Source organism: Brassica rapa, chromosome A02 (genome assembly GCF_000309985.2).
Source record: "Brassica rapa cultivar Chiifu-401-42 chromosome A02, CAAS_Brap_v3.01, whole genome shotgun sequence".
Classification (NCBI taxonomy): domain Eukaryota; kingdom Viridiplantae; phylum Streptophyta; class Magnoliopsida; order Brassicales; family Brassicaceae; genus Brassica; species Brassica rapa.
This window is the reverse complement of record NC_024796.2, coordinates 7,647,718-7,671,773: the sequence shown is the minus strand read 5'-3', so window position 1 is coordinate 7,671,773 and position 24,056 is coordinate 7,647,718. Positions and strand designations below refer to the sequence as shown.

General features: G+C 35.8%; 1 protein-coding gene and 1 pseudogene across 2 annotated transcripts; one reads left to right on the top strand and one right to left on the bottom strand.

Moving 5' to 3' along the window:
- Positions 1-1,183: 1,183 nt before the first annotated feature.
- LOC103852045 (transcription factor SPEECHLESS) lies at positions 1,184-10,836 on the bottom strand. 2 transcript variants are annotated; one of them, XM_009128936.3, is made up of 3 exons: positions 3,164-3,717; positions 2,194-2,820; positions 1,184-1,595 (listed from the first exon to the last, which is right to left on the bottom strand). In XM_009128936.3, exons 1-3 carry the CDS (start codon positions 3,566-3,568, stop codon positions 1,530-1,532), a joined length of 1,098 nt encoding a protein of 365 aa, XP_009127184.1. In that variant the 5' UTR covers positions 3,569-3,717; the 3' UTR covers positions 1,184-1,529. The 2 variants fall into 2 exon arrangements, with proteins under 2 accessions (XP_009127184.1, XP_033139993.1); XM_033284102.1 differs by lacking the exon at positions 1,184-1,595 and having other exon boundaries at positions 1,933-2,820; positions 3,164-10,836.
- Positions 10,837-21,459: 10,623 nt separating this feature from the next.
- LOC103852257 lies at positions 21,460-23,700 on the top strand (annotated as a pseudogene).
- The last annotated feature ends 356 nt before the right edge of the window (positions 23,701-24,056 follow it).

Here is a 24,056-nt window from a genome sequence, read left to right as displayed (position 1 = left end):
TCTATAAAATAGTTAGATAAGTAGTATATATACAGTATAAGAGCATCTCTAATAATGCTTCATTTTCTACCTTTTGCTTTATTTTTTATTCTAATGTTACTTCATTTTTTTATTCATTTCTTTGAATTTTGAATAATTGAACAATATTTCTTCAAATTTGAAGAAATATTGTTATGCTCTTCATTTTTTGAAAATAATTTTTTTTATTTACAAACTAATTCTTAACTTTTATTTATTGTTATATTGCACTTAACAAATTAGAAGGGTTAATGACATCCAATTAATTTTTATATGATTACTTTTATCTAATTGAATGTTAATAACGAAAAACATGAAGTTATTAATAATTAATTATCTTATGTTTGATTTAGAAGAATTTAGAATAAAATAAACTCAATTTTGTTTTTTAAATACTTTTGTTAAATACTTAAGAGATATATGTATTTAGTGTTTCTTTATAAATTCTAAATTTTTTTGTTTGTTTATTTATGTTAAATGTGTAATAATTGTATCATATAATAATTATTAACTTATAATAAATAGTAATTGGGTCGAATTAATGTTAAAACAAAATAGATGAGTAAAATTAGTAAATTTGAAAAAGTATAAGATGTTACTAATAAATAAACTATAAAGTGGTGATAGAATATACTTAGAATATATTTTTTTGAAGAAAAATATGAAGCAACCCGTTGGAGGACATGTTGCTTTATTTTTTGAAAAACTTCAAAAAAAAAAATTTAAATGAAGTTTACCATTAAAGATGTTCTAGCAAAATAGGTTTCATTATTTAATTCTTTTACTATCAGAAAAAAAAATACTTTCTGAATAAGAGCCCTTGGTGTAAGTGTCATTTTCTTTGAATAAATTTTACATTGATTTAAAAAATAAATTATAACAAAAAACCAATTATAAAATATACGTTCTTAAAAGATCTATGTTTTAGAATTTTCGCACTTTTTAATGAAACATATTAAAATTTAGTTATAAGTGCATAGTTTTTTTGTAATTTTATATTTCTTGTATCTTTAAGCCAATAATATTTTAAGAAAATATTTTTGAACTTCACAATTTTTCATTATTAGTTGACAAAAAATAAATTAGAAATATAAAATATGTATTTTTGTAAAACAAAAGTTTTCTCTAGGATACTAACTATTGCATTCAAGTTAAAAAAAATAAATCCACGTGAAAGCCAGACACATGTTCATTCATGAACTTACAAGCTACAATTCTCGATGTAATTAAAAAAGATTAAGTTACATGGTAGGAGTACTGTTACAACTTAAATAAAATAACATGTGACGAAGGCTGTTATATATGAAGCTGATAACTTGTAAAACCTCATTTATATTTGTTATATATCTGATTACTGTGTTTAAAATCTTAAATAACAATATTATTCAAAACAACGACATATGTTTGTAGGAATGTTTGAAAATAATTAAAAGGATAATGAGGAGAGAAAGTGAGTAAGTACTGATCTCTCGTTAGGGTTTATGTGGAAGACTTATTTAATCCTTCTTTTATTAGCAGAATGTTTGCTGAACTTGTTGAGCCAATTCTTCTGCACTTAGTTGGCACTCAATTCCAATCTGTCAAAACAACAATGGAGATATATATATATATATATATATATATATATAATCATTTTCAATATATATCATAACATTTTCTTTAAATCACAATAGACTATATTATTTATTGAAGAATGTATGCATTCGCCTATCGGACGTAGAATCTAGTCTGACCAATAAACAAAACCAGCAAACCACATCAGCTTGACTTATTTGAATAAATGTCATTTATATAGAATTTTAAGATTTACAATACTTTGTTTAAAAAAAAACAATACTCTTCAATTTTCACATAGATAGAAAACGCATGAATTTGCAAATAAGATATTGGAACACGTGTAAATTCACGCCTTGGTTCAAATAAAAAGTCAACTGCATTATTAAAATTTTGAGTAATATAAAACAACAAGAGGCTTGTTTTGTATGCTTGTGAGCAATCTGACATACCTTTGTGTGCACTTATGTATATATACAATGTAGATAATAAGACTTGTGTATCTACACTAATTTCTTATATTTCTACATGTTATAGTACTCTGCCATATCTTCCCTCCCCATATATGACATTCATTTAAAACAGATTCAACAGTTAATGAGGATGATTATTCTTACGTACCTTGATGGTGAAAGAATTAAGCATGGTTTCGTCGACCGAGTTAATATTAACCTGAAGAATCTCGAGAGCCAAATCCTCAAGAGCAGCGATTATCTTCATAACCTGTCCAGGGATCTTATGCGACACCGTTTTAAGCAGCACATTAGCTCCTGAGAACTTAACTTCCACGTCAGCCAAAGCCGACTTTGAGTTAGCAACGAGTTCATTTATCATACTACTCTCATGGTTACTACTAACTGAAGGAGAGGAAGAAGATGAAGCTGGAGAGTATGGAGGTGGATCCCCTAAGGTGCTACAACTTGCCAATGAGCTGTAAGAACGAAGAGGAGGCTGTGGGATGAGTGGTAGTTGCGGCGGATGGGCTCGGTATGGGCTTGTGGGCTGAGGGGTTCGAGGGCTTATGGGAGGGAGGAGGTGGTGGTGGATCTGAAGGTGGTTGATGCGAGGACTAAGAGGCGGTTTTCGCGGGCTTAGGACAGGCGGTGAAGGACGAGGGCTCGAGACTAGTCTCGGGCTTAGGACTTCCGCGTAGGTCTTACGTTGTTTCTTGGCTTCTAAAGATTGACGAACTTGTTGTAGCTCGCTTATGTATTCCACAACTCCTCCTATAATCGATGCTTGGTCCCCCTTTTATCATGATCAAAAGAAAAAACAATATAAGTTAATAATAAGGACACTCTATCTATCACATTGTGACATGAAAGAAAAGAAATAGAGATTATTAGTGGGACCAAATGTCTTTATAATTGTCATTATTCCTCTTTTGTGTTCAACAATTGTCATTATTCATAAAAACATAGATATGCTGCTTTTGTTGTAACTGATGTTTCTAAGAAATGATATATGCTAGTTAGGTATACCAAAAAGATTAATTGAACAAATATTTTAGAAGACTAATTAGTCAGGCGCAACAACAACTCATATACCAAAGTACTGGCTAAGAAAAGGTATAGATGCATTGAACATGTACCCGTTTGACGTAGAAACAAGGCATAAGAGAGCGTAGAACCGTCAAGTGCTCATTCATTTGCTTTCTCCTGTTACGTTCCACGGTTACATGAGACATCTTTTGTTCCCCATCTTGCTTATTATCTTCCTCCCCTTCCCCTTCTCCTTCTCCGTCTTCTTCTTCGTCCTCTTCTTTGTCGGTTTCTAGTCTTTTCCTCTTATTCCTCTTAGGAGATGAAGTTTCATGGATTTGATCCTTTACTAACTCGTTTGAACTTGCGATTCCATCTCTAGGTGTAGATGCAGGCGTGGAGGATATCTCTCCGGCGCCTTCAAGACTCTCTAAGATAGCAAATAGATCATCACCGGCTAGTGAAGTGTCAACGAATTCACACTCTTCAAGAAAATCCGATATTATCTCTTGCATTGTGACTACAAATCTCTTACTCACTCTCTCTCTTCCTAGTTCGTTGTTTTGTCTTACGGTTGGATACAAGAAAATAGTAAAATAAGAGAGAGAGAGAGAGAGAGAGAGAGAGAGAGAGAGAGAGAGAGAGAGAGAGAGAGAGAGAGAGAGAGAGAGAGAGAGAGAGAGAGAGAGAGAGAGAGAGAGAGAGAGAGAGAGAGAGAGAGAGGATGCCAAAAGGAGTAAATATGAGGGACTAGCATTCATCGAGGACTAAACTATCGCTATCAAATTTCAATATATTATAAAATTTTGATGGGGTTATTTATTATGCAGTTTGTGCCGTTGGATGAAATTTGGGGAGTATCTAGGTTTTTTGGGTGTGTGTCATTTATGTTTTAGATATAAATATAGGGAACGTTTTATTGTAAAATAGAGAGATAAAGGTTGAATATATATGCAGTAAAATATTCATAAGTTCCTCTTGAAAAGATTTTTATGGATATGTTTTTGCGTAAAGTTTTCAATAGTAACAAGCTCGGTATAATTGTTTTTTTGTACACACAAACACGGACATGCACGTTCATATGTATTTAATCTACGTTTATACTACTGTATATGGGTTGCGAATGGTCCGACCAATCCCGGTTTTCAAGTAAACATATACAAGAAAGAAAGAAAAAGGTATTTGAAATTAACTGCATTCACATTTATTTTAGCGCCTTCTTTCGTGAGACAATCAATTGAATGATATGTTGTACAGTCGCATATTTTCTGTTAAGTATGTTGTACAGTCGCATTATTAACAAAAATAACCTATAAATTTTAGACAGTTTTTGCAATTTCAAGCATATCGGCATATTAGCAAAGCCTTCGCTAGTTTTAGCCATCATATTATAAATCATGTAGTCGAGTTGAGTTTTGGAAACTTCTTTTTCTTTTATACTTTTGGTGATTTGCGTATGCCCTTATAAATTATCTTCTTAAAACCCTTTTTCGTACTGAATTTTCTAATTCGTATATTGTATACTTCAAAATCTTAAGACTTTTTAATCCGAATTAATTTTTGTATGCTCTACCTTTCACACTTTCGTATATGTTTATTTTACATATCTCCAATCTTATAAAAATCATTCTTTTAGTTCCTATCTATTTCTTATGTACAAGTTCCTATCCATTTCATTACTTTCAGTTCAATTTAGGCGTTGTTTCTTTTTATCTCACTCGGATTTAGTTTGATTTAATTTCACTATTTTTTAATTTAAAATTTTGAAAAACCTATCGGCTTAGACAACAGTTAGTTCGGTTCAAATGGATCCCAATCATGTTTTATGTCATACCAAGTCAATTTATTTTGAAAAAAAAAACCAAAATAAAATATGGGTTTAAGAATAAATTTTGTGTTAAGCAAAATGAAACACAATATAGATTCATCATCTGTAAGTTGATCTTTAAACTGATACAAGGAGAAAACCATTTCGTTTCAAGAAAATAAAAGACAAGCGATAGATCTAAGGCAATAAATACTTGATGTCATACTAGTCGTGCCTCAATTTGTCTCTTCAAAATCAAATTGATTCTTGAGGAGCCACCCTTCACTTGAACTTTCCTTTTCAATTTTCTTTAGAAATGTTTTCTACATTAATATCTATGTAGGTTTTCTGTATATACGATATATTAATGACAATAATCCAATAAATTGTTTTAGAAAATAAACAAGAATTTAAGAAGTTGGAGCCAAGACAAAACCAGGTAGACGTTAGGTTTGAAGTTAATGTGTTGGCTGTCAGATATTTTTTACCTGACAATGTCTTTGTAGTAACGGGTCTCTTCTCCTTTAGTTATGTTTTGTTTCTAGCCCAAATTAATTGAGATCAATTAAGGAAAATCATGTATGTTTCTTTTCAATGCAACACGCATGCAGATAAGTATATCCCATGAAATATATATGTATCAATTTCGAATTAATCTCAAATGTGTAGTTGTCATGAGTTCCACACTTGTTAAAGGTGTACATGCATGAAGGTTTGTACAATGTAGAATTAAGGTTTTCGACTTTAAGCAACTGAAACGAACACAATGTAGACAAACAAAATTTTGAATAAGTGATCGACGGTTCGTATCGTTAATGAATAATTTTATATATCAAACATAGAAATGTAATTAAAGTTTTATCATGCTTGCATGATATTAATTTGAGATATGAATCCGATCCAAGACGTTATTAAATTTCATAAATGTACCCTTTTGTGGAGACTATGACATGATTTTAATTACTACATTCGTACCGTTTTGTCTTTCGCTATTTATTTCTTAAATCCAAATCAATAATTCTATAACACCGTTGCTCTTGACGATTGAGGTAAATTTATTTCAGTTCAAATGATATAACGAAACTTCATTATATTCTTCCTGTAGTCTCAATTAAGAAGTCATGAGTTGGTGTCGATAATTACTAATCACAAACAAATAAAACTCGAAAGACTAAAAGAATATATGGTGAAATTTATTGCCCTTTTAAAAATAATACTAATTGACTTTTGCAGCAATTAATCAGAAATCGAATGTGAGAAAGAGAGTTAGTTCATGAAACAAAGTATCTGCAAGTTGAGCAGAAATCAGTACTTGGGAATCAAATATATATAATAAAGATGGTGGGCGGCTTTCAAAGATCAGACACGCCATCTCCGTGCCTAAGATTCTACTCCTTCATGCACATTTATCATTATCATCATACATGCTTCATATTTTGCATACATTTTTTCTTGAGAAACAATATTTACATATTTGCAAATACAGCATAAAATATATAAATTAAAAATTAAAAATAAACTCATATTCTAAAAATTAAAAAGATAATACAATAATAAAAAATAAGTAAACATGTTTTAGAAAACATAGTTAATAAGTAATAAGTATAAATTTAATAAGTAATAAGTATAAATTTTAGAAAACATAGTTAATATATAGTTTATCTAAACTATAAAGTATAAATTAATAAATACTATATATAGAACTTATATAAACATGTTTTTCTTCAATATAAAGTTTATTTTGTCTTAATACTTAACACATTTCAGTGTTATTTGTGGAGTTAGCTAGATTTGAAAACACATACTCTAAGGAATATTTGGTCAAATCTTTTTTCGGGATCCAACAAGTTTTCTTGTAATTTAATATTACACATTAAAACATGAGAAATGTGTGATGTGTTTTAGACTAATGCTCTGAAAGTTTTATAATGAATACACGATGGATTGATGGATATGGATTAATGATGTAAAAGAACTTACTAATAATTTAGGACTAAATAGATAATTTGTAGTTCCATCTTTTGTATAGCCGTGCATCGTGGAATTATGAGGCTTTAATATATATATCACGTCTCCAGTTATGAGAACACAACCGACTCACAATTCGCTCCAAATGTTTAAAATAAAATTCTAGGTTAAAGTCTTTGGCATGTAGTCTTCTAGATATATCCAAGACTACAAATTTAAAATATTTTATTTGTAAATATAGCACCAGACTCGAATTAAGATCTCGCACCACTCAAAAATACTCTTCTTGTTGAAGTAATCACGTTTAGGTTAAACTAACAAACGCATCAGATAACACACACTGCATTATAAGTATATATATTATAAAAAAAAAAAAAAAGTATATATATTATATATGATCACGCATGTAAAATTACGTAGTCGTTATAGAAAAGTGCGTATATACGAGTGCGAGATTGTATGTGTAGCTGACGACTCAGTACTCACGTAGTAGTGAATTTGACTGTTAGAGTCGCAATTGGGACCAAAACACAGTATGCCCTAACTGGCTAAATGCCTACACCTACATCCTGCAACCGATGCAGAAAAGGAAAAAAACATACCCTAAATTCGTAACTTTGAACTAAAATCAGCTCTAAACCCTAACTCCGGTCGCCATTATATTGTTTATTCTTTGAGATACATCAAGGGGTACGAATATACGATTCTTAAGAGAAGTAAATACAAACAATGATGAACCTAACGATAAGCAAGTGAATAATAACAGCAATCCTCCAAATTTAAATACTAATTACTCACGAGAATCAATGAACAAATATATTATATGCAAAAATTGCAAAATTTCTTCAGAAAAGAACAGAAAATATGAAGCCAGCCATGACACAAATATATTATATGCAAATTTTATAAGCTTGAATTTAGGAGCCAGCCATTTTCGTTTCTCCATTTAAAATTTAAAATTCAAACTTCAACAGTAATAATACTACTCTCTCTGTTTTTCAATATAAGTCGTTTTAGAGAAACTTTTTTGTTTCAAACTATATGTCGTTTTCAGTTTTCTATGTAACATTTATTAATAATTAATGTTGTCTGACCAATGATAATATATTTTATATTTTTCTATTGGTTGAATTGTGGTTATGTAAATAATTAATGATGTTTTTGTTTAGAAAATATAAGAAATTAATGAAAATCTTAATCTATGTACATAGCTGTAAAACGACTTATATTAAAAAACGGAGGGAATATAACATATTTGTCTCTTTCTATGTGCTTTTATTACATTTGCATGACAAAAATTTAATTTCCTTCATTTCCGCTTGCAACCTACCTACGCATTACATGCCTACACGTCTCTCGTCTCTGTAATTCGGTAGTCAGTATAACAGTGTATATCTCTTTCTGTTACATATCAATGGTAAAAGGTGAATATACATAAACTGGCAAAGGTTTGTACTAGAAGAATCTAAGCTCTTGAAGGATAACACTTTATTTTTATTTGTTTATTTGGGTAAAAATTAAAATCGATTCTAGTAGAAACAAAAATGTAGAAGTAGCTGAAGAGGTGAATGAGATGGGTCCTACTCAAACTTTAATCACTACGAAGATCTGAAATATCATTTACTCTTACCACGAAATACATGAGCGACGCTTTATTGCTCTTCCTCTCTCTCTCTCTCTCTCATCCCAATGTGCCATATTATGATTACATATTATGAGTTTCATCATCTATGAAAGACAAAAATTGTAGGTTATGATTATGTTTCTAATACGAATAGGTTTCCTAAAAAACAACCTAGTTCACATTTGTTTTCCTTTTTCGATTTAGGTAAACGACAGTAGTAGAACAAGCTGTTTTCGTTAGTGTTAAAATTTTATTTAGAAAACAGTGAGTTTTGTTACAAAAGAATTAAAAGAAAGAAGAAAAGAAAACAGTACGAGTTAAACAAACATTCGACCAGAAAAACTAGTGAAGTTTCACAAAAGTAGTAGGGAGACGTTTATTGAGTAGCATTTTTTACTCAATAGCAAACAACATACAAACATATAGTGGAAGTCAAGGTAAAAACCCGCTTGAATGATTAATTAAAGTGTAAAACCTCAATTCTAGAAAGTTAGATATGAACACAAGAATACAAGATCAATAGCACAATCCTCTTCGAATAATTTTCTAATTGTTATAATTAATTCTCTGTGTTTACCATGTTTGCATAAAAGAATCTTTTGGATATCAGTCAATCATTTTTTTGTCAACTTCAGCCAGTCATTTATTATGTATCTGAATATCGGCTAACCAGATAATGTGTAATTAGAAATCTTTTGATATCTAAGATTCACTGAACGTTGCAACGAACGGAGCTAAGACTCATAATCATATTGACTAGTGCATGATACTCATGACATGCATAGTTTATATCAAACAAGAGATCCTCCTTGGAGTCTCGTCACAGTTAATTCTCAACTACTATTATCTTACATTAAATCAACCATTGTTTAATTTTGTAAGACACATTAATGACTTGAGACAGTCCATAAAATTTGTTTCATAAAGGCTACGTACTATTTTGTGTGACCACGAATTAAAGAGCAAGAATTAGTACACTACTATCATTCATCAAGGGATGATTTGTTAAATCAGTACCGATCATTACTCCTAGAGTGTTTTATTTACTACTAATAATTTGGGCGGCTAGATTTGGAGAAGAAGCTGGCTAGTGGCTTCCCCCAAATACGCGGGGACCCATAATACTTTTGATTGCAAATTAGATTTGAAGAGCCCACAAGTGAATGCCATGTCCCCATCTTCTACTAGAACCATAATGAGTGGTGATGGTTATGCACCTTTTTGTGATGTGGTGCATGCATCTTTTCAACTTGTTTCTTTCTTCTACTCTACTAGATGAATCAAATTTAAGCAAAAATAAACACGAATGATTTAACTGATAACTTTGAAATACTCATTGGAAGTATTAAATAAACTAGATATAATTAGTTGTTTGTAATAATATCTTTTACTTATATGCTACTAGTATCAGACACCAAATTTTATTATATAACCTGAACACATTGACGTAAACATGGTCGATATGATAATAATAATTCACCAAATGTTGATATATGTTATTGTTAAAAAAATTTGATATATGTTACTATTAATTATGACGGTTAGGAATATTTAATTTAGGAAGCAATTTTTTTCTGTTTAGAGTAGGACAATGGCTTTCTTTTCGTAATGGTTTTCTGGTTTCCAAGTCATGTTTTCCTCATGCATCCGGATAAAACAGAAAACTTCTACTAAGTGTCCGAATAGAGGAGCGGGACAAGTGCAGTTCTCCTGCACATGCAATTCTCTCGCACTGCATTCACCATTCACCATTTTCTGTTTGTAAAAGAAGTTCAAGCGGAAGATCTGCATGCAGTTCAATATTTTTTGTTTTTTTCTGGAAAAAGCAGGAGATCTGCATGCAGATCTCACCCGCCAACATTTGGTGGTGTTGATCTGTTTTTTTTGTTTGGTCAATAAATAACTTTGTTACAACACATAATTTTTAAAATATATTTATCTAGTTTTATGAATACAATATTTTCTATTTTATTTACAACTTTAACAATACAAAATTATCATTTTCTACTTATTATTTTTTGTCATATAATTTTTAATTTTTATAAATAAGAAAATAAAAGAAGTATAAGTATCTTATAAAATATTTTTAAACTATATCCGTGATTCCTCTCGATTTTTAATCCAATACACAAATTTATTGGTTCCGTTAAGGTAGCTATATGCTGTGTATTATCAACATTTACATGCATTTCGGCCTATCCTATAAAATCTAAGATATTTGTTTAGATATCTAAGTGTCATTTTTATAGTTTTAATATATGATATACAGTTTTGAACTGATTTTGTCATTCATAAGTTATAATAAATTATTTGATCTGGTTCTCTCATGCATGATCCGCTTGATCTGCACTTGTCCTGCTTGATCTGCACTTGTCCTGCTTGATCTGCACTTGTCCTGCTTGATCTGTCCCGCTTGAACTGCTTTTACCATTCGAAGCCTAAATGATCTTTCCATATTTCAAGATATGGAGGATGTAACCTAGAGTTAGACAACAATGACCTATAAAGGGACTCCTAAACCCTAGAATATTTTTTTTGCCAAAATGTGAATTTCATATTAATATGAGAAGAGTTTGTAACTATACAAAAGGGGTTTTAAACTAGGTCAAATTAGCCAAGGCAAAAAATAAACAAGGCTAAGTTGACAATAAAGAGATCAAGTGTTCTACTCATATCGTAACCAAAGCTGCATCAGAGGCTGAAAGCGTTTGAGCTTCCTTTTTCCTAGGAGGGTATCTCTGATGAAGCGATCAATCACCTTGAAAATAGCTGCTGGAGTTCGGGATTCTGAGTCATGAAGGCGCTTATTCCTCTCAGTCCAGATGCTTGAGATTGTAGCTTGTGAGACCAGCCTCTTAAGGGTTCTACTGGTGACAGGGTCGTTCAGTGCTATCCATTTTGCAAAAGCTATCCAAGTGTGGAATGCGCGATGAGAATACCCAAGTCTTCTCAGAACCAAGCCCCAAATTTCCTCACTGATTTCACATTGCAGGAATAAATGTGTTCTGGTTTCATCCACCCTGTTACAGAGACAGCAAGAAGGCGATATATTCAAATCCCACCTTATCAATCTTGCCTTGGTAGGGAGGCGATCTTGGTGAGCTACCCACGCCGTGAAAGCCTGACGGGGAACATGACCTTTGAACCAGATATTTCGAGTCCAATCTTTCTCCTCTTCCCTATTTCGAACCACGTTCCAAGTCTTACGAGTAGAGAAAGAGTTCAGCTCGGTTCCTTCAATTTCCCAGGCATAGGAGTCCTCTGTTGGGGAGAGAGCAGGAAGCAAGATAGTTGTGAGATGAGTCTGTAGCTCCTCTGCTGCTGGGGATCGAGCACCACGAAGAAGCCAGCCAGATTGAGTACAAGTTTCAGAGACGGTAGCGGAGATAGAGGTAGATAGTTCCCTTGGCCCCAAGTCACCAAATCTATGGATGAGAGGACCTAAAGGAGTCCAGTGATCAAACCAAAAGCTTATCCTATGACCATTCCCAATTTTAGCTCTTATGAATTGAGCTGCTAGGCCCCTCAACGATAGTAACGCTTTCCAAGTCGAGGATGTGGTTTTCTCTGCAACAAGGGACCAGAGGTTCTCTCCCTTCATCCGGTATTCTTTCACCCAGCTAGCCCAAAGGGAGTCATTTTTAGAGAATAGTTTCCAGATCAGCTTTAAACACAGAGTTTTATTCCAAAGACTGATGTCTCTTAAGCCCATGCCACCTTCACGCTTAGGGAGACAAACTGTTTGCCACGAAACTTTAGCAATGCATTTCTTCGTTTCAGTTCCACCCCATAAGAATTTAGAGCACATACTTTCAATTTTCTTTATGCATCCTTTAGGTAGAATGAAAGCAGACGTCCAAAAGTTTATTGATCCATAGATGACAGAGGATAGGAGCTGTCTCCTGCCAGCAAAGGAAAGCGCCTTAGCAGACCAGCAGTTGAAGTTTGAAGAGATCTTTTCCACCAGAGATCTGTAATCTGTTATCCTCAGCTTCCTATACATCAATGGCAGCCCAAGATACCGGATTGGCATTGAACCCATGTTGAATCCAAGCCTAGAGATGTCAAGAGTCTCTGCATCGTTCAGACCAGCGGTGAAGAGTTCAGTCTTTGCCCTATTCATTCTCAGCCCCGACCATAAAGCAAATTCCTCCATGGTGTCAGCGATACATTGTACAGAGCGGGATGTTCCATCAGTGAAAATCATTAGATCATCAGCAAAGGAGAGATGTGTGATCTGGAGAACAGCCGTGTTTGGATGGTATCCAATGGAACCATCTAAGTACTTCTGTTTTAGTTGCTGAGAGAATACTTCCAAAGCAAGGACAAATAGGTAAGGAGAGAGTGGATCACCTTGGCGGAGACCCCTTGTTCCTTTGAAGTAGCCACAAGACTCGCCGTTTATAGCCACTGAGAATTGAGTAGTTGTCAGGCATTTCTTGATAAGGTTTCTGAAAACTGGAGGGAAATCAAGTGCTTCCAGGGTATGGAGAATGAAGTCCCAATCAAGGGTATCAAATGCTTTTTGGAGATCAACCTTTAGCATGCAACGCTTTGAGATTTTTTTCCAGTTGTAACCCGAGACAAGTTCTGTGGCTAGAAGAACATTCTCAACTAGCAGACGACCTGGAACAAAAGCCGACTGGGAGCTCGAGATTAGGGCCGGCAAGTGCACCTTCAGTCTGTTGGCAAGGAGCTTTGAGGCCACTTTGTAGACTGTATTGCAGCAAGAGATAGGTCTGAACTCAGTAATCTTATTTGCATTGACCTTCTTAGGGACCAAAGTGATAAGGGTCGCATTCCATTGCTGTAAAAGCTCCCCTGTGTTCAAGAATTCTCTGACTGCACCTATCATGTCTCGGCCAACAGCTTTCCAATGTCCGATGAAGAACTCAGCAGGGTAACCATCCGGGCCAGGGGATTTATTCCTTGGAAGAGACATGAAAGCATCTTGGATGTCCATGTCGGTGAAGGGAGTCGATAGAGCAGTGATAGCATTCTGAGAGCATTTAACTTGCATGAGAGAAGCAATGTCCTCTGGCGTGGAGGTTGTTGGCGCGTTAGAACCACCAAGCAGCCGTTGGAAATACGCTACAGCATGCTGCTTAACTCCATCAAGAGTATCAATCACCGTGTCATCGTCATCAATGAGGAAGTGGATGTGGTTTTGATTCTGTCTGACCCTTATAACTCGGTGATAGAAGGTTGTGTTTGCGTCTCCATCCACTGTCCATTGGATCCGAGAACGTTGTCTGAGGAATTTGTCTTCAGCTCGAGCTAACTCAAACCATTTTGAATGGGCTTCCCGCTCTGCTTCATAGGTCGTAGAGCTTGGGTGAGTTAGAGACAGGTGATGGCATCGGGTGAGGTGATCAAAAGCTTCTTGGACTCGCTTCTCCAAATCCGAGTAGTTTTCTTTATGGAATGAACGAATAAGAGGCTTCAGGTGCTTTAGCTTCTTAGACACACAAAGCTGCTTTGAACCATGAAACGACAAAGAGTTCCACGTTGTTTTGATAAGCTCTGCAAAATCAGGGTGCAGGTTCAAGTGGGCAAAGAATCTGAAGGATCGCTTCTGTAGGGGTTTCAATTGATCAAAGAAAACACAACAAGGACTGTGATCAGACATTCCTGGTTCCCCAAAGACTGCAATAGATTCAGGAGACCGTTCCAACCACTCTTCATTACAAAGGACACGATCAAGCTTCTTGGAGACTGATGAGTTGGACCAGGTAAAAGTAGTACCACTGAACTGGAGATCAGAAAGAGAGCACCTTTGAAGGCATTCCCTGAAGTCTCGCATACCCTTGATGAGGTTGATTGATCAGCGCGGGAGTGTTCTGAGGGTGAGATGATCTCGTTGAAATCACCCGTAACAATCCAAGGAAGACCGCAAAGCTGAGGTAAGCAAGAAGTGGTTTCAAGCTCGCCCCATAATAGTCTTCGTTCTTTTCTGCAATTTGAACCGTAGACAAAAGACACTCCGAACTCACACGACTGAAATGGCAGCTTGACAAGACAGGTGATCATTTGGAGGGACTTAGATATTATTTTCATCTGCACTGAAGGTTTCCAGACGACCCAGAGCTTTCCAAGATCAGAAAACTCATAGTTCTCCTCAGAAACCCAACCAGGCAAGATGTTATTTATCGTAGAGACCGCATTAATCTGCTGTACATGAGTCTCAACGAGGCAACCAAAAGAAGGATTATATTTGCGAATCCATTTCCGAAAGCTACGCTGCTTTACAGAATTATTTATTCCTCTAACATTCCAAGAAAAAAAATCCATAAAAAGAGGGGGGGGGGGGTTTGGAGGGTTTAAGAGCCTCCAGCCCTAGCTTTCAACTTCGCCCGCTTCTGATAGCGTTTGGAGAAGAACTCAATGAACTCATCACTGTCATCATCTGGATCATCTTCATCCGCTGAGAGAGACGAATCGGACGAGGAAGTAGAGCTAGGAAGCTGTTCAGGTAGCTTTCCATCAGCAGATAAGTCCACATATAGACTCCCGTTGCTCAAATCATGGTGGGTAGAGACCGTGTGATCACTTTGCTCACTAGAGGAGCGGACAACAGCTGAGTTCTTTTGAGTTCCTGTGCCCCTATAGTTTGAAGCCACAGTTTCGAAAGTCTCCACAGGTGTAGTTCCTTTCGTTTTCCGAACCGTCTTTGGCTGTCCCACAATTGGAAGCAAACTTTTTATAGGTGCCTTGCCCTTCTGTTTCCTGAGGTCAGGAGGGAGGTGGTTTGTTCTCGGGCAGGCAGCGGTAGCATGCTTCACCGAGTTGCAAGTTTCACAGGTTCGAGGAGCAGTTTTACACCGTGAAATGGTGTGCCCAAACTTCTTACAAAACTCACAGCGAGAGGGAAGCCATGGGCAAGAAACAGCTATTCTCCTTGTGTCACCTCCTTCGAACCGTGCGTTGACGAATTCCGGTAGAGGCTCACGAGGATCAATTACAGTATAAACTTTTGCAACCTCAATGTTAGTGAGGTTTTCTGTTGCAGGGTGTAAGCACACAGGATGCCCAACGAGCCCTGCAATCTCCTGAAGGGCGTCTTTGTTGAAGAACTGTAAAGGAACACCAGTTAGCTCAAGCCAGACCGGAACCATTTTCAACTCAGGTTTAATTTGTTGGATTCCCGGGGACCATTTGGCAACAAACATGGTTTGGCCATCGATTTGCCACAGGTTTTGGCTGAGGATGCGGCGCCGAGCATTGGGGCAGGGTACACGGAAAAGGTAAACGTTTCCGTCCATCTTGTTGACTGTTATGTCCCGTCTTTGACGACTCCAGATTCCATTCACGATAGCATGAACGGCTCCTCGAGCGGGGGCTTCTTCGTAGAACTGGCCCAGGATGAAACACTCCCAAGCTTTCTTGTTTTTCTCAACCACTGCATTCGGAATCGTTACACATTTCTCGCCAGACTCTAGTATGTAAGGAGTCTCCTTTGGAGAGAGTTTCACAGAGGCTTCTTTTACAAAGCCTTTCCAAAGGTCCGCCGGTGACTGTTGAGTCGCGATAGGAGGCGGAGCTTTATCTGTTGCAGTGGCTTTTCCAGTCTCCGTAGGAACCGAAGAATTGGTTGCGGAGCTAGGTACAGTAGGGTTTTCTGTAGCTAGGGTTTTAGATTTGGGGGTTTCGGTGTCCATGGCCAGAGAGGGGATAGCGACTTCCTGGGCAGGGATGGGGGTCTGAGTCGTCTGGGTAGGGGATTCTACCAGAGAGGAGACAGAGGTTTTCTTTGATTTAGCGGCTGAGGATGAATCAGGCGCCGATGAAGGTTTCTTTCTTGAGGAGGTGTTGGTCGCTCCAGTGGGGATACGACCCTCTTTTTGGGGTTTTCTTTTTTGCCATGAGGGCGGGTGGGAGCCGCCGCCGAGATCGGCGACGGTGAAGGAGAAACGAAAGGCTTCGCGTCTTGGGAGAGAAAAGAGTCAAGCGCGTGAGGCGCGTATCATTTCTTAAATTTTTTTAGGAAACTTCTCTACTCGCTCTCAGCAATAGAAGCATGCATCTAGAATAAGGGTTCACAAACGAATAGGTTGTACTCATGCATCATTCAATAAAATACTACTTTTATCTATTTTCTTTTTGTTTCCTGCTAAATTTTACATTAGAAGGAGGAGGAAGACTACGTGACGACCAAACGTGAATATATGTGAGCAATCCTTGGCCACCGCGGCTGACACTGAATTACGAGCCCAGATCGAAGCCTTACATAGGTAAGTCATCGAGATGAATTATGCTAGAGAAAACAACAAAACCCACTTCGCAAGTGACCCTGGAATCATCTCGAAAACCCTTATTGAGAAAGAGAAGATGGAAAGATACTCCAAGCAGTTCGAGTATAATATTTAGTTTTTTTCTATTGTCTATCTTTTTGTAAAAAATAATATTCCAAAATAATAATAATGGTAAATAAAAAAATTAAAATGGAAAAATAGATAAATTTAAAACTATAAAATAAGAAAACAAAGTCTATATAAAGTTATAGAACTTACTAGAAAAAAAACTTATATCATCACTTTCAAAAGTACTTTTAGGCCTAGACATTCATGTACCCGTTCAGGTTTGGATTGGGTATTTTGGTATAGAGGTCTAGAACCCGTTCGGTATTCTTACATATCGGGTTGGGTTCAGATATTTTTAGTTCGGGTTGAGTTATTTCAGGTCGGGTTCGGATATTTTTAGATTTTGACAAAACAAATCAAATTCTTTATTGCTAAAGTTTCTTGTACCTAAAATTTTACAATTAATTTCACTAGTTTAAAAAAATATAATAGGTCAGGCGATCAATCATGTGGAGAATCAACAGAAGATAACTGGTGCAGATGTCACGTGCTAGCCCCCCCCCCCCCCCCCGGTGTCCCACCCTTTTTTGTTGATGATAGCATTTTCTTCTACAAGGCGGAACCCCATAAATTTGATGAAGTAATGAAAGATGTTAGGATTTATGGAAAGATATCGGGCTAGTATATTACTTTTGAAAAGTCTGCTCTACTCTTTGGTAAGAGAGAGTCTGCGGGTATAAAACAAAAAAATCAAAACCTCTTTGGGAATTGATAATGAAGGAGGGATGGGATCCTACTTGGGAATTATGGAGGATATCAGTGGATCTAAATGTAAAATCTTTGCATTTTTAATAGATAGATTACAACATAGAGTTAATGGATGGTCTGCATAATGGTTATCGAGAGGAGTGAAGGAAATCCTGATAAAATCCATTGCATAGCCCTTTTGACCTATGTTATGTCCATCTTTATGGTTCATTGGATATTTGAAAAAAAAAATTGTGATTGCCATTGCTAGATTCTGGTGGAGCTCAAATCCATCTAAGAGAGGATGCATTGGGCAAAATGGGAGAAACTTTGTAATTAAAAATAGGAAGGTGGTTTTGGTTTCCGTATGATCCATGACTTTAATTTGGCTTTGCTAGCAAAACAGTTATGGCGTCTGAAACCATTTCAAAATTCTCTTCTTGCAAGGGTACTATAAGAGAAGTACTTCAGACTTAGTTCGCCTTTGCTATCAGGTGCTATTGATAGCCCATCTTATGTCTGGAAACGTTTATTGGCAGCAAGACCATTACTGGCGTTAGGGATCATACAGAGAATATCCATGGGTTCTAACTGTTTCGGCGAGGCCTGATAGACCGTGTGTTCCGGTAGTTCATCCCTGGATGATGGTGAGTTGTTTTATTAACGGAGAGCCTAAAGAGTGGGATGTGGAAATGTTGGAGAACCTTGAAGCCCCCAAATATATAACACTAGTTTGGAGTCTGACCGTAAGCCAATCCACTCGAGGTGATAAGTTATGTTGGAGCTATACAAAGAGTGAGAAATATATCGTAAAATCAGGATACTGGATGGCTAGGAATATCCTAAATGCTGAATTTTAGGTAATCATAACCGAGCCTAGCATTAAGATGTTTCAAGCATTTTCTTGGAAGATTAATGCTCCTCAGAAGATATGACATTTTATGGCAGATCATAATAGGTCATCTAGCGGTAAAATGGCATGTCGTCGCCAGGCCCGGCCCAGTGTAAATTGTTGCCTAAAGCAAAATTATAATTTGGCGCCCACTTTAGTCGAACCTTGCACCTTTAATCAAAGAAGAGGAGCACGACCGCTAGACTACAAGCAACTTCTGTTAAAAAATGATGCCCTTAAATACTTATTATAATTTGGCGCCTAAAACCCTAGCTTTACCAGCTTTAGGTCAGGGCCGACACTGGTCGTCGCATGTGATGTGATAATTACTGTCTCCAATGTGAGGAGTTACATGAATGGATAAACCATGCAATTTTTGAGTGTCCACTATATTTACAAACTTGAAAATTGTTATATGCACCATCTTGCTCATCGTTTTTTCCGATTTATATTGCTTACACTAATTTGGATTATCTTTTCTGACATAAAATGATATTGAAAATCCATTGTTGGATAAAGTTCCTTATCTATGGATAATATGGTATTTATGGAAAGCCAGAAACAATAAATGATTTAGGGGGATCACAAGAGATCCCCTAGGATTAGTAAGACATACATAGGGTGAATGTCATATATGGTTTGAAGCAAATGCACAAGCAATAGTGGATGTCAAATCCTTACATCATCCAATGACTGTTCAAGTCGTATGGTTGCAGAATATTTTCTTGATTGATGGATCATGGACTTTGAATCACATTTGAGTGGAAATTGATGGGTTTGGAAAGATTTTTCTCGACATGATCAACTTTGGGGGATAAAGAATCAAAGAATGTTTGTCTCATCACTTTATACAGAACTTGAAGCACTCTCGTGGGCTATAGCATGTATGTTACAATATTCAATATGTCAACATTTTGGAATAGATTACAACGACCTGATTTCGGTAATTCAATATCCGACATTATTGTTAAGCTTTTCAACATAATTGAAGGATTTAGTTGTTTTAAAGAAAGATTTCAAGATTGTCTATTATCCTCGAGATAAAAACAAGATGGTGGTTTCACTAGCTAAGATCACGTAATTTTTATAGAAAATTGATTTTTGTTGGTTGTTCTATTTCAGTGTAGTTTTTTTATACGAGTTTAAATAATGTAATAAATTTTTGATGTAAGAAACTACTAAAAATATATGAAAGCACTCCAAAATATAAAAAAAATAACCAAAAAAAATCCTAAGACAAAAATGTCTCCAATGCAGAATCTCAAATGTCAACAAATCCAGAAATTAAATTGCGTTTACTTCTCCCAGCAGTTTACAAACAATAATTACCTATCTTGCTCTCCACGGCTGCAAAGGAAGTAAAGTAATCATTATAAAGTTGTCAGAGTATATGAACGTTTTCTTGGAACTAACTAACGGGTAAAAAAGCAATCAAAATTTTTAGCGTCGACGAGACAACTTCGAGAAAAATGAATTCAAAGAACAGATCTTACAAGAATGTCTGCTCATTGAACTTAAAATTGAGAACCTGTACAGTAACTCGTTTGTCTTGTTTCAGTTTAAACTCTAGAACGGTACACATGTTTGAATACAGTGAAAAAAGACTGATCATTTTTATGGGCTTCAAGTGAGTCCACTTAATACTTATACGATCCCGTGAATATTGAATAGAGTCAATCCTTAGTTTAGAAGAGAGATATGTCATATGTGTGACATGATGATCATCTTACGAAACCGCGTGTAGTTCGTATTCACAGTTGTCACACGTGACAAATCTAAACACCCGTGGACAATCTTCAGTCTGGGCCCTAGGAGAAAGTTAGCTAGTCTGGTGCCGTTTTTTTGTAACTTAGAGCATGAGCATCAACAGTTTCTCAAAACATTTCTGAACAATAAAAAAAATAAAAAGAATACAAAACAGGAAGGAAAGAGAGAGGGACGTCTCTTCTTCAAGGGACTATATGTGCGTGGGAAGAAACTTATTTTCTTGCTGTCAATTTATTAATGGCCATCATTTTTGTTATTGTCCAAAAATTATATGAGAAACTTTTTATGGTACCTCACCACTAATGATGCTCTTATCTCTAGGGGAAACAATAAGCTGATAGCTTAATCACAAATCTTGGTACAAAGATTGTTGCTCATTTTGGAAGAAAATCAGCAATGCCTACTAAACAGATAAACAAACAAGTGAGTTTTAAAGTAGATTGAGGGATATAAAAAAGGATACTAATATTGTGTTAATCTGAAACTGAGTACTAACTGTATTTTTTGTTCAATAAGTAACTTTACAAAATTTGAGATCTGAGAACGCAGAGAATTATTAAACCTCATTTAATAAACGTTATTTTTTTCTTGAGTTATTTTTGGTTGAATGGATTTCTTGTGTTCTTTTCTACACAAGTACAACTGTTAAAAATATATATTTTCAGAATAGTAATGAAATATCAGAAATTCTAGCTACCACAAAGTGACACCTCGCCTTCTTGAATAACACTATCTATATATTGAAGAAAACCAATGAATGATATCACATAATTTGAGTTCACTTTAGCACTTTTATGTATTTTAGCTCCAAACATATTGAAGACCATCAACTAAATAAACCAATACAAAATTGTGGCTTGACGAGTTTTTCCTTCGATTCACTAATTATGGATTTAGTTTTTAAAAGATTTCACTCTCTATTATTTCCCTCTCTTCTACTGTTTTATCTGCTTCTTTATTCTTTTTCTACGAATCCAACGTAGGTTTCAGAGGCCAAATTGGTCAGCGGGATCAGTAATTAATTTCGGGTTGCAAAATCCAACACAAAACCAAACCGAATCGATCAATACGGTGCGCTTTGCGCCGGCGCTTATAAAAAAAAGGCCACTTGATAACCTAAAAGATGGAGTGTGAGGCACGCTAAACTGCGGTGGTCGTCGTCATGGATACTAAGAGAGCGTTAACGGGGACGCGTTTCGCCGACCTCAAACCTCCCATATCTGACGATATCATCAAGGCTGCACCGACGGTTCAGGCTGAACTCTGTGCTGCTTGTTGGAGGGCGAGAGGTCAAAGCTGACATGAAGACTATCGAAGAAGGAGGAGGCAATCTCTTGATCGGCACCCCTGGAAGGCTTTCAGATATAATGCAACGGATGGATATTCTTGACTTCCGACATGTTGAGATTCTTATTTTAGACGAGGCAGATAGACTTTTGGATATGGGGTTCCAGAAGCAGGTGAATTACATTTATATCTCGCTAGCCAAAGCAACGTAGGACTGGCCTCTTTTCAGCATTCAGCTACATAGACAGAAGCTGTTGAAGAGCTGGCCAAGGCTGGGCTTAGGAACCCTGTCAGAGTTGAAGTTCGAGCGTCCGAATCATCTTCCTAGCAATTCACCCACTCGAAAACGCCTTCTGGTCTGCATCTTGAGGTATTGTAAGGTCAAATATATAAATTCGCAAATTATTGTTTTGTCATTTTACTCTTTATTTGGTTCTTTTGGTGAAGAAAAAAAAATTTTAGGTTCCAATATTCTAGTTTACCAGCTTATTTCTTTTTGTCTATTATGCAGTATTTGGTATGCGAAGCAGATAAAAAATCATCACAACTAGTGGATCTCCTGATTGAGAACAAAAACAAAAAGCTTATTAAACATTTCTCATAAAATTAAACATCTTTACAGATAGTATTAAGTACGTATATCTCTGCAGATACTTCATAACTTGTGCTTCGGTTAATTACTGGGGACTCGTACTTTCAAAAATTCCTACCCTGAATGTTAATATATTTTTAATCTTCCATATCTTCTCATTGCATGTTGTTCTGATGAAATTATTATACTTTACACATCAGAATGCTAGAGACAAGGCATTGGCTTTGTTTACAGAGGCAACAAGCGGTGTTCTTCTGTGCACAGATGTCGCTGCACGTGGACTTGATATTCCAGGCAGCGATTACGTAGTTCAGTATGATCCCCCACAAGACCCAAAAGTATTCCATCCATAGGTTTGGCAGAACTGCAAGATGTGGAAGACAAGGGAGGTCTATTGTCTTTTTAATGCTCAAGGTTTAGCTTTATACTCTCTTGTGCCTTGTATTCTCCATACTTACACATTCAAGGCAAGAAAAGCTGATAATTTCACTTTTGTAAATGTCTAGGAGAAAGACTATGTAGAGTTTATGCGCTTAAGAAAGGTCCCTCTTCAAAAGAGAAAAAGCTCTGAGAATTCTTCTGATGTCATCCCGATTGTAAGGAAAACCTCCATACCTCTCTCTCTCTCTCTCTCTGTGTCACAGGGTGGTTTAGTATTTGCTATAATGTATTCAGATACGTTCAGTTGCCATGGAGGACCGGGCAGTGTGGGAGAAGGGAAAAACGGCATTTGTCTCCTTTATCCGTGCTTATAAGAAGCTGGTAAACTAGAATATTGGAACCTAAAATTTTTTTTTCTTCACCAAAAGAACCAAATAAAGAGTAAAATGACAAAACAATAATTTGCGAATTTATGTATTTGACCTTACAATACCTCAAGATGCAGACCAGAAGGCGTTTTCATATGGAGAGAGCTTGAAGTCGGAAAGTTAGCCATGGGATATGGCCTCTTGCATCTTCCTTCAATCTCTGAAGTTAAACAACATAGACTTTACAGTGATGGTTTTACACCTGTTGAAGGCATCAAGTTTCAGGACATAAAATTTAAGTAAGTCTTTCGCCATTTGGAACTTGTTATTCTATTGTTTTGTCAATGTTCATGAGTAAGCATTTCTCTAAAACATATTTTGTTTTTTGAATAAACGCAGGGACAAATCTCGGGAGAAACAAAGACAGCAAAACTTACAAGAAAGGAAAGAGAAACGGGAAGAAGAAGAAAAGAGAGGGAAAGGCAAGAAAAGCTCGAAAAATGCTTCTTCTACTAATGATTCCAACAAAGTCTCGAAAAGGAGAAAGTTAACAGGAAAGCAGAGACAAACCGTCCAAACAGCTGAGGATGAAGATTGAAGAAGAGATGGCTCTAGAGTATCTGTTACTGAGAAAACAGAAGAAATGGATTATTATAGAAGATGAATATTTAAAACGTACTGATTTGATCTTATAAGAAGCAAGAAACCTTTCAGGTTTTGATTAGTGCAGAGATGGGGACTATGCTTTAGTGTTTTTTAATAAGAGGAAAAGAAAAAAAGAGAGAATATTACTCTCGTGTTTTTGTTGTGGCTTTTTGAGTCTGAGTTGAGAGAATTAACTGAGATATTTTTCGTATTTGGCTTTAATATATTGTAAGCAAATTGGTCAAAAAGTTATGGAGAAATTAGCAAAAGGATTCGATTTCCTCTTTTCAATATTTTTTTTACACATCCCTGAGTAACTAAATAAATTTTGAATGACAAAATAATATTCGTTATTAGGAACTTAATCTCAACAAAGGCTTGTTTGCATACAAATTTCATGATCAGAGATCATTTCAGTGGGATTTGACCCCAAAAAAAAAAGATCATTTCAGTGGGTATAATTAACAAGTTGAGTTGATTGAGGCCAATAACGATTTTTCTTTTTCATTATTAAAATGAAAATAGAACAAATGCAGCAAATAACATCTCAAAAGAAATACTCTCTTCTCTTCTAAATCTTAAGCCAAGAACAATCTTTTAAAAACTTGTAACTGTGAATGATGAA

Bases quoted from the DNA above. Each gene is read 5' to 3' on its own strand.
- LOC103852045 (XM_033284102.1), bottom strand. From the start codon at position 3,814: ATGAATGCTAGTCCCTCATATTTACTCCTTTTGGCATCCTCTCTCTCT. The intron at 2,821-3,163 runs GTACATGTTCAA...TCATGATAAAAG, and splicing joins CTTGTTTCTACGTCAAACGG to GGGGACCAAGCATCGATTAT.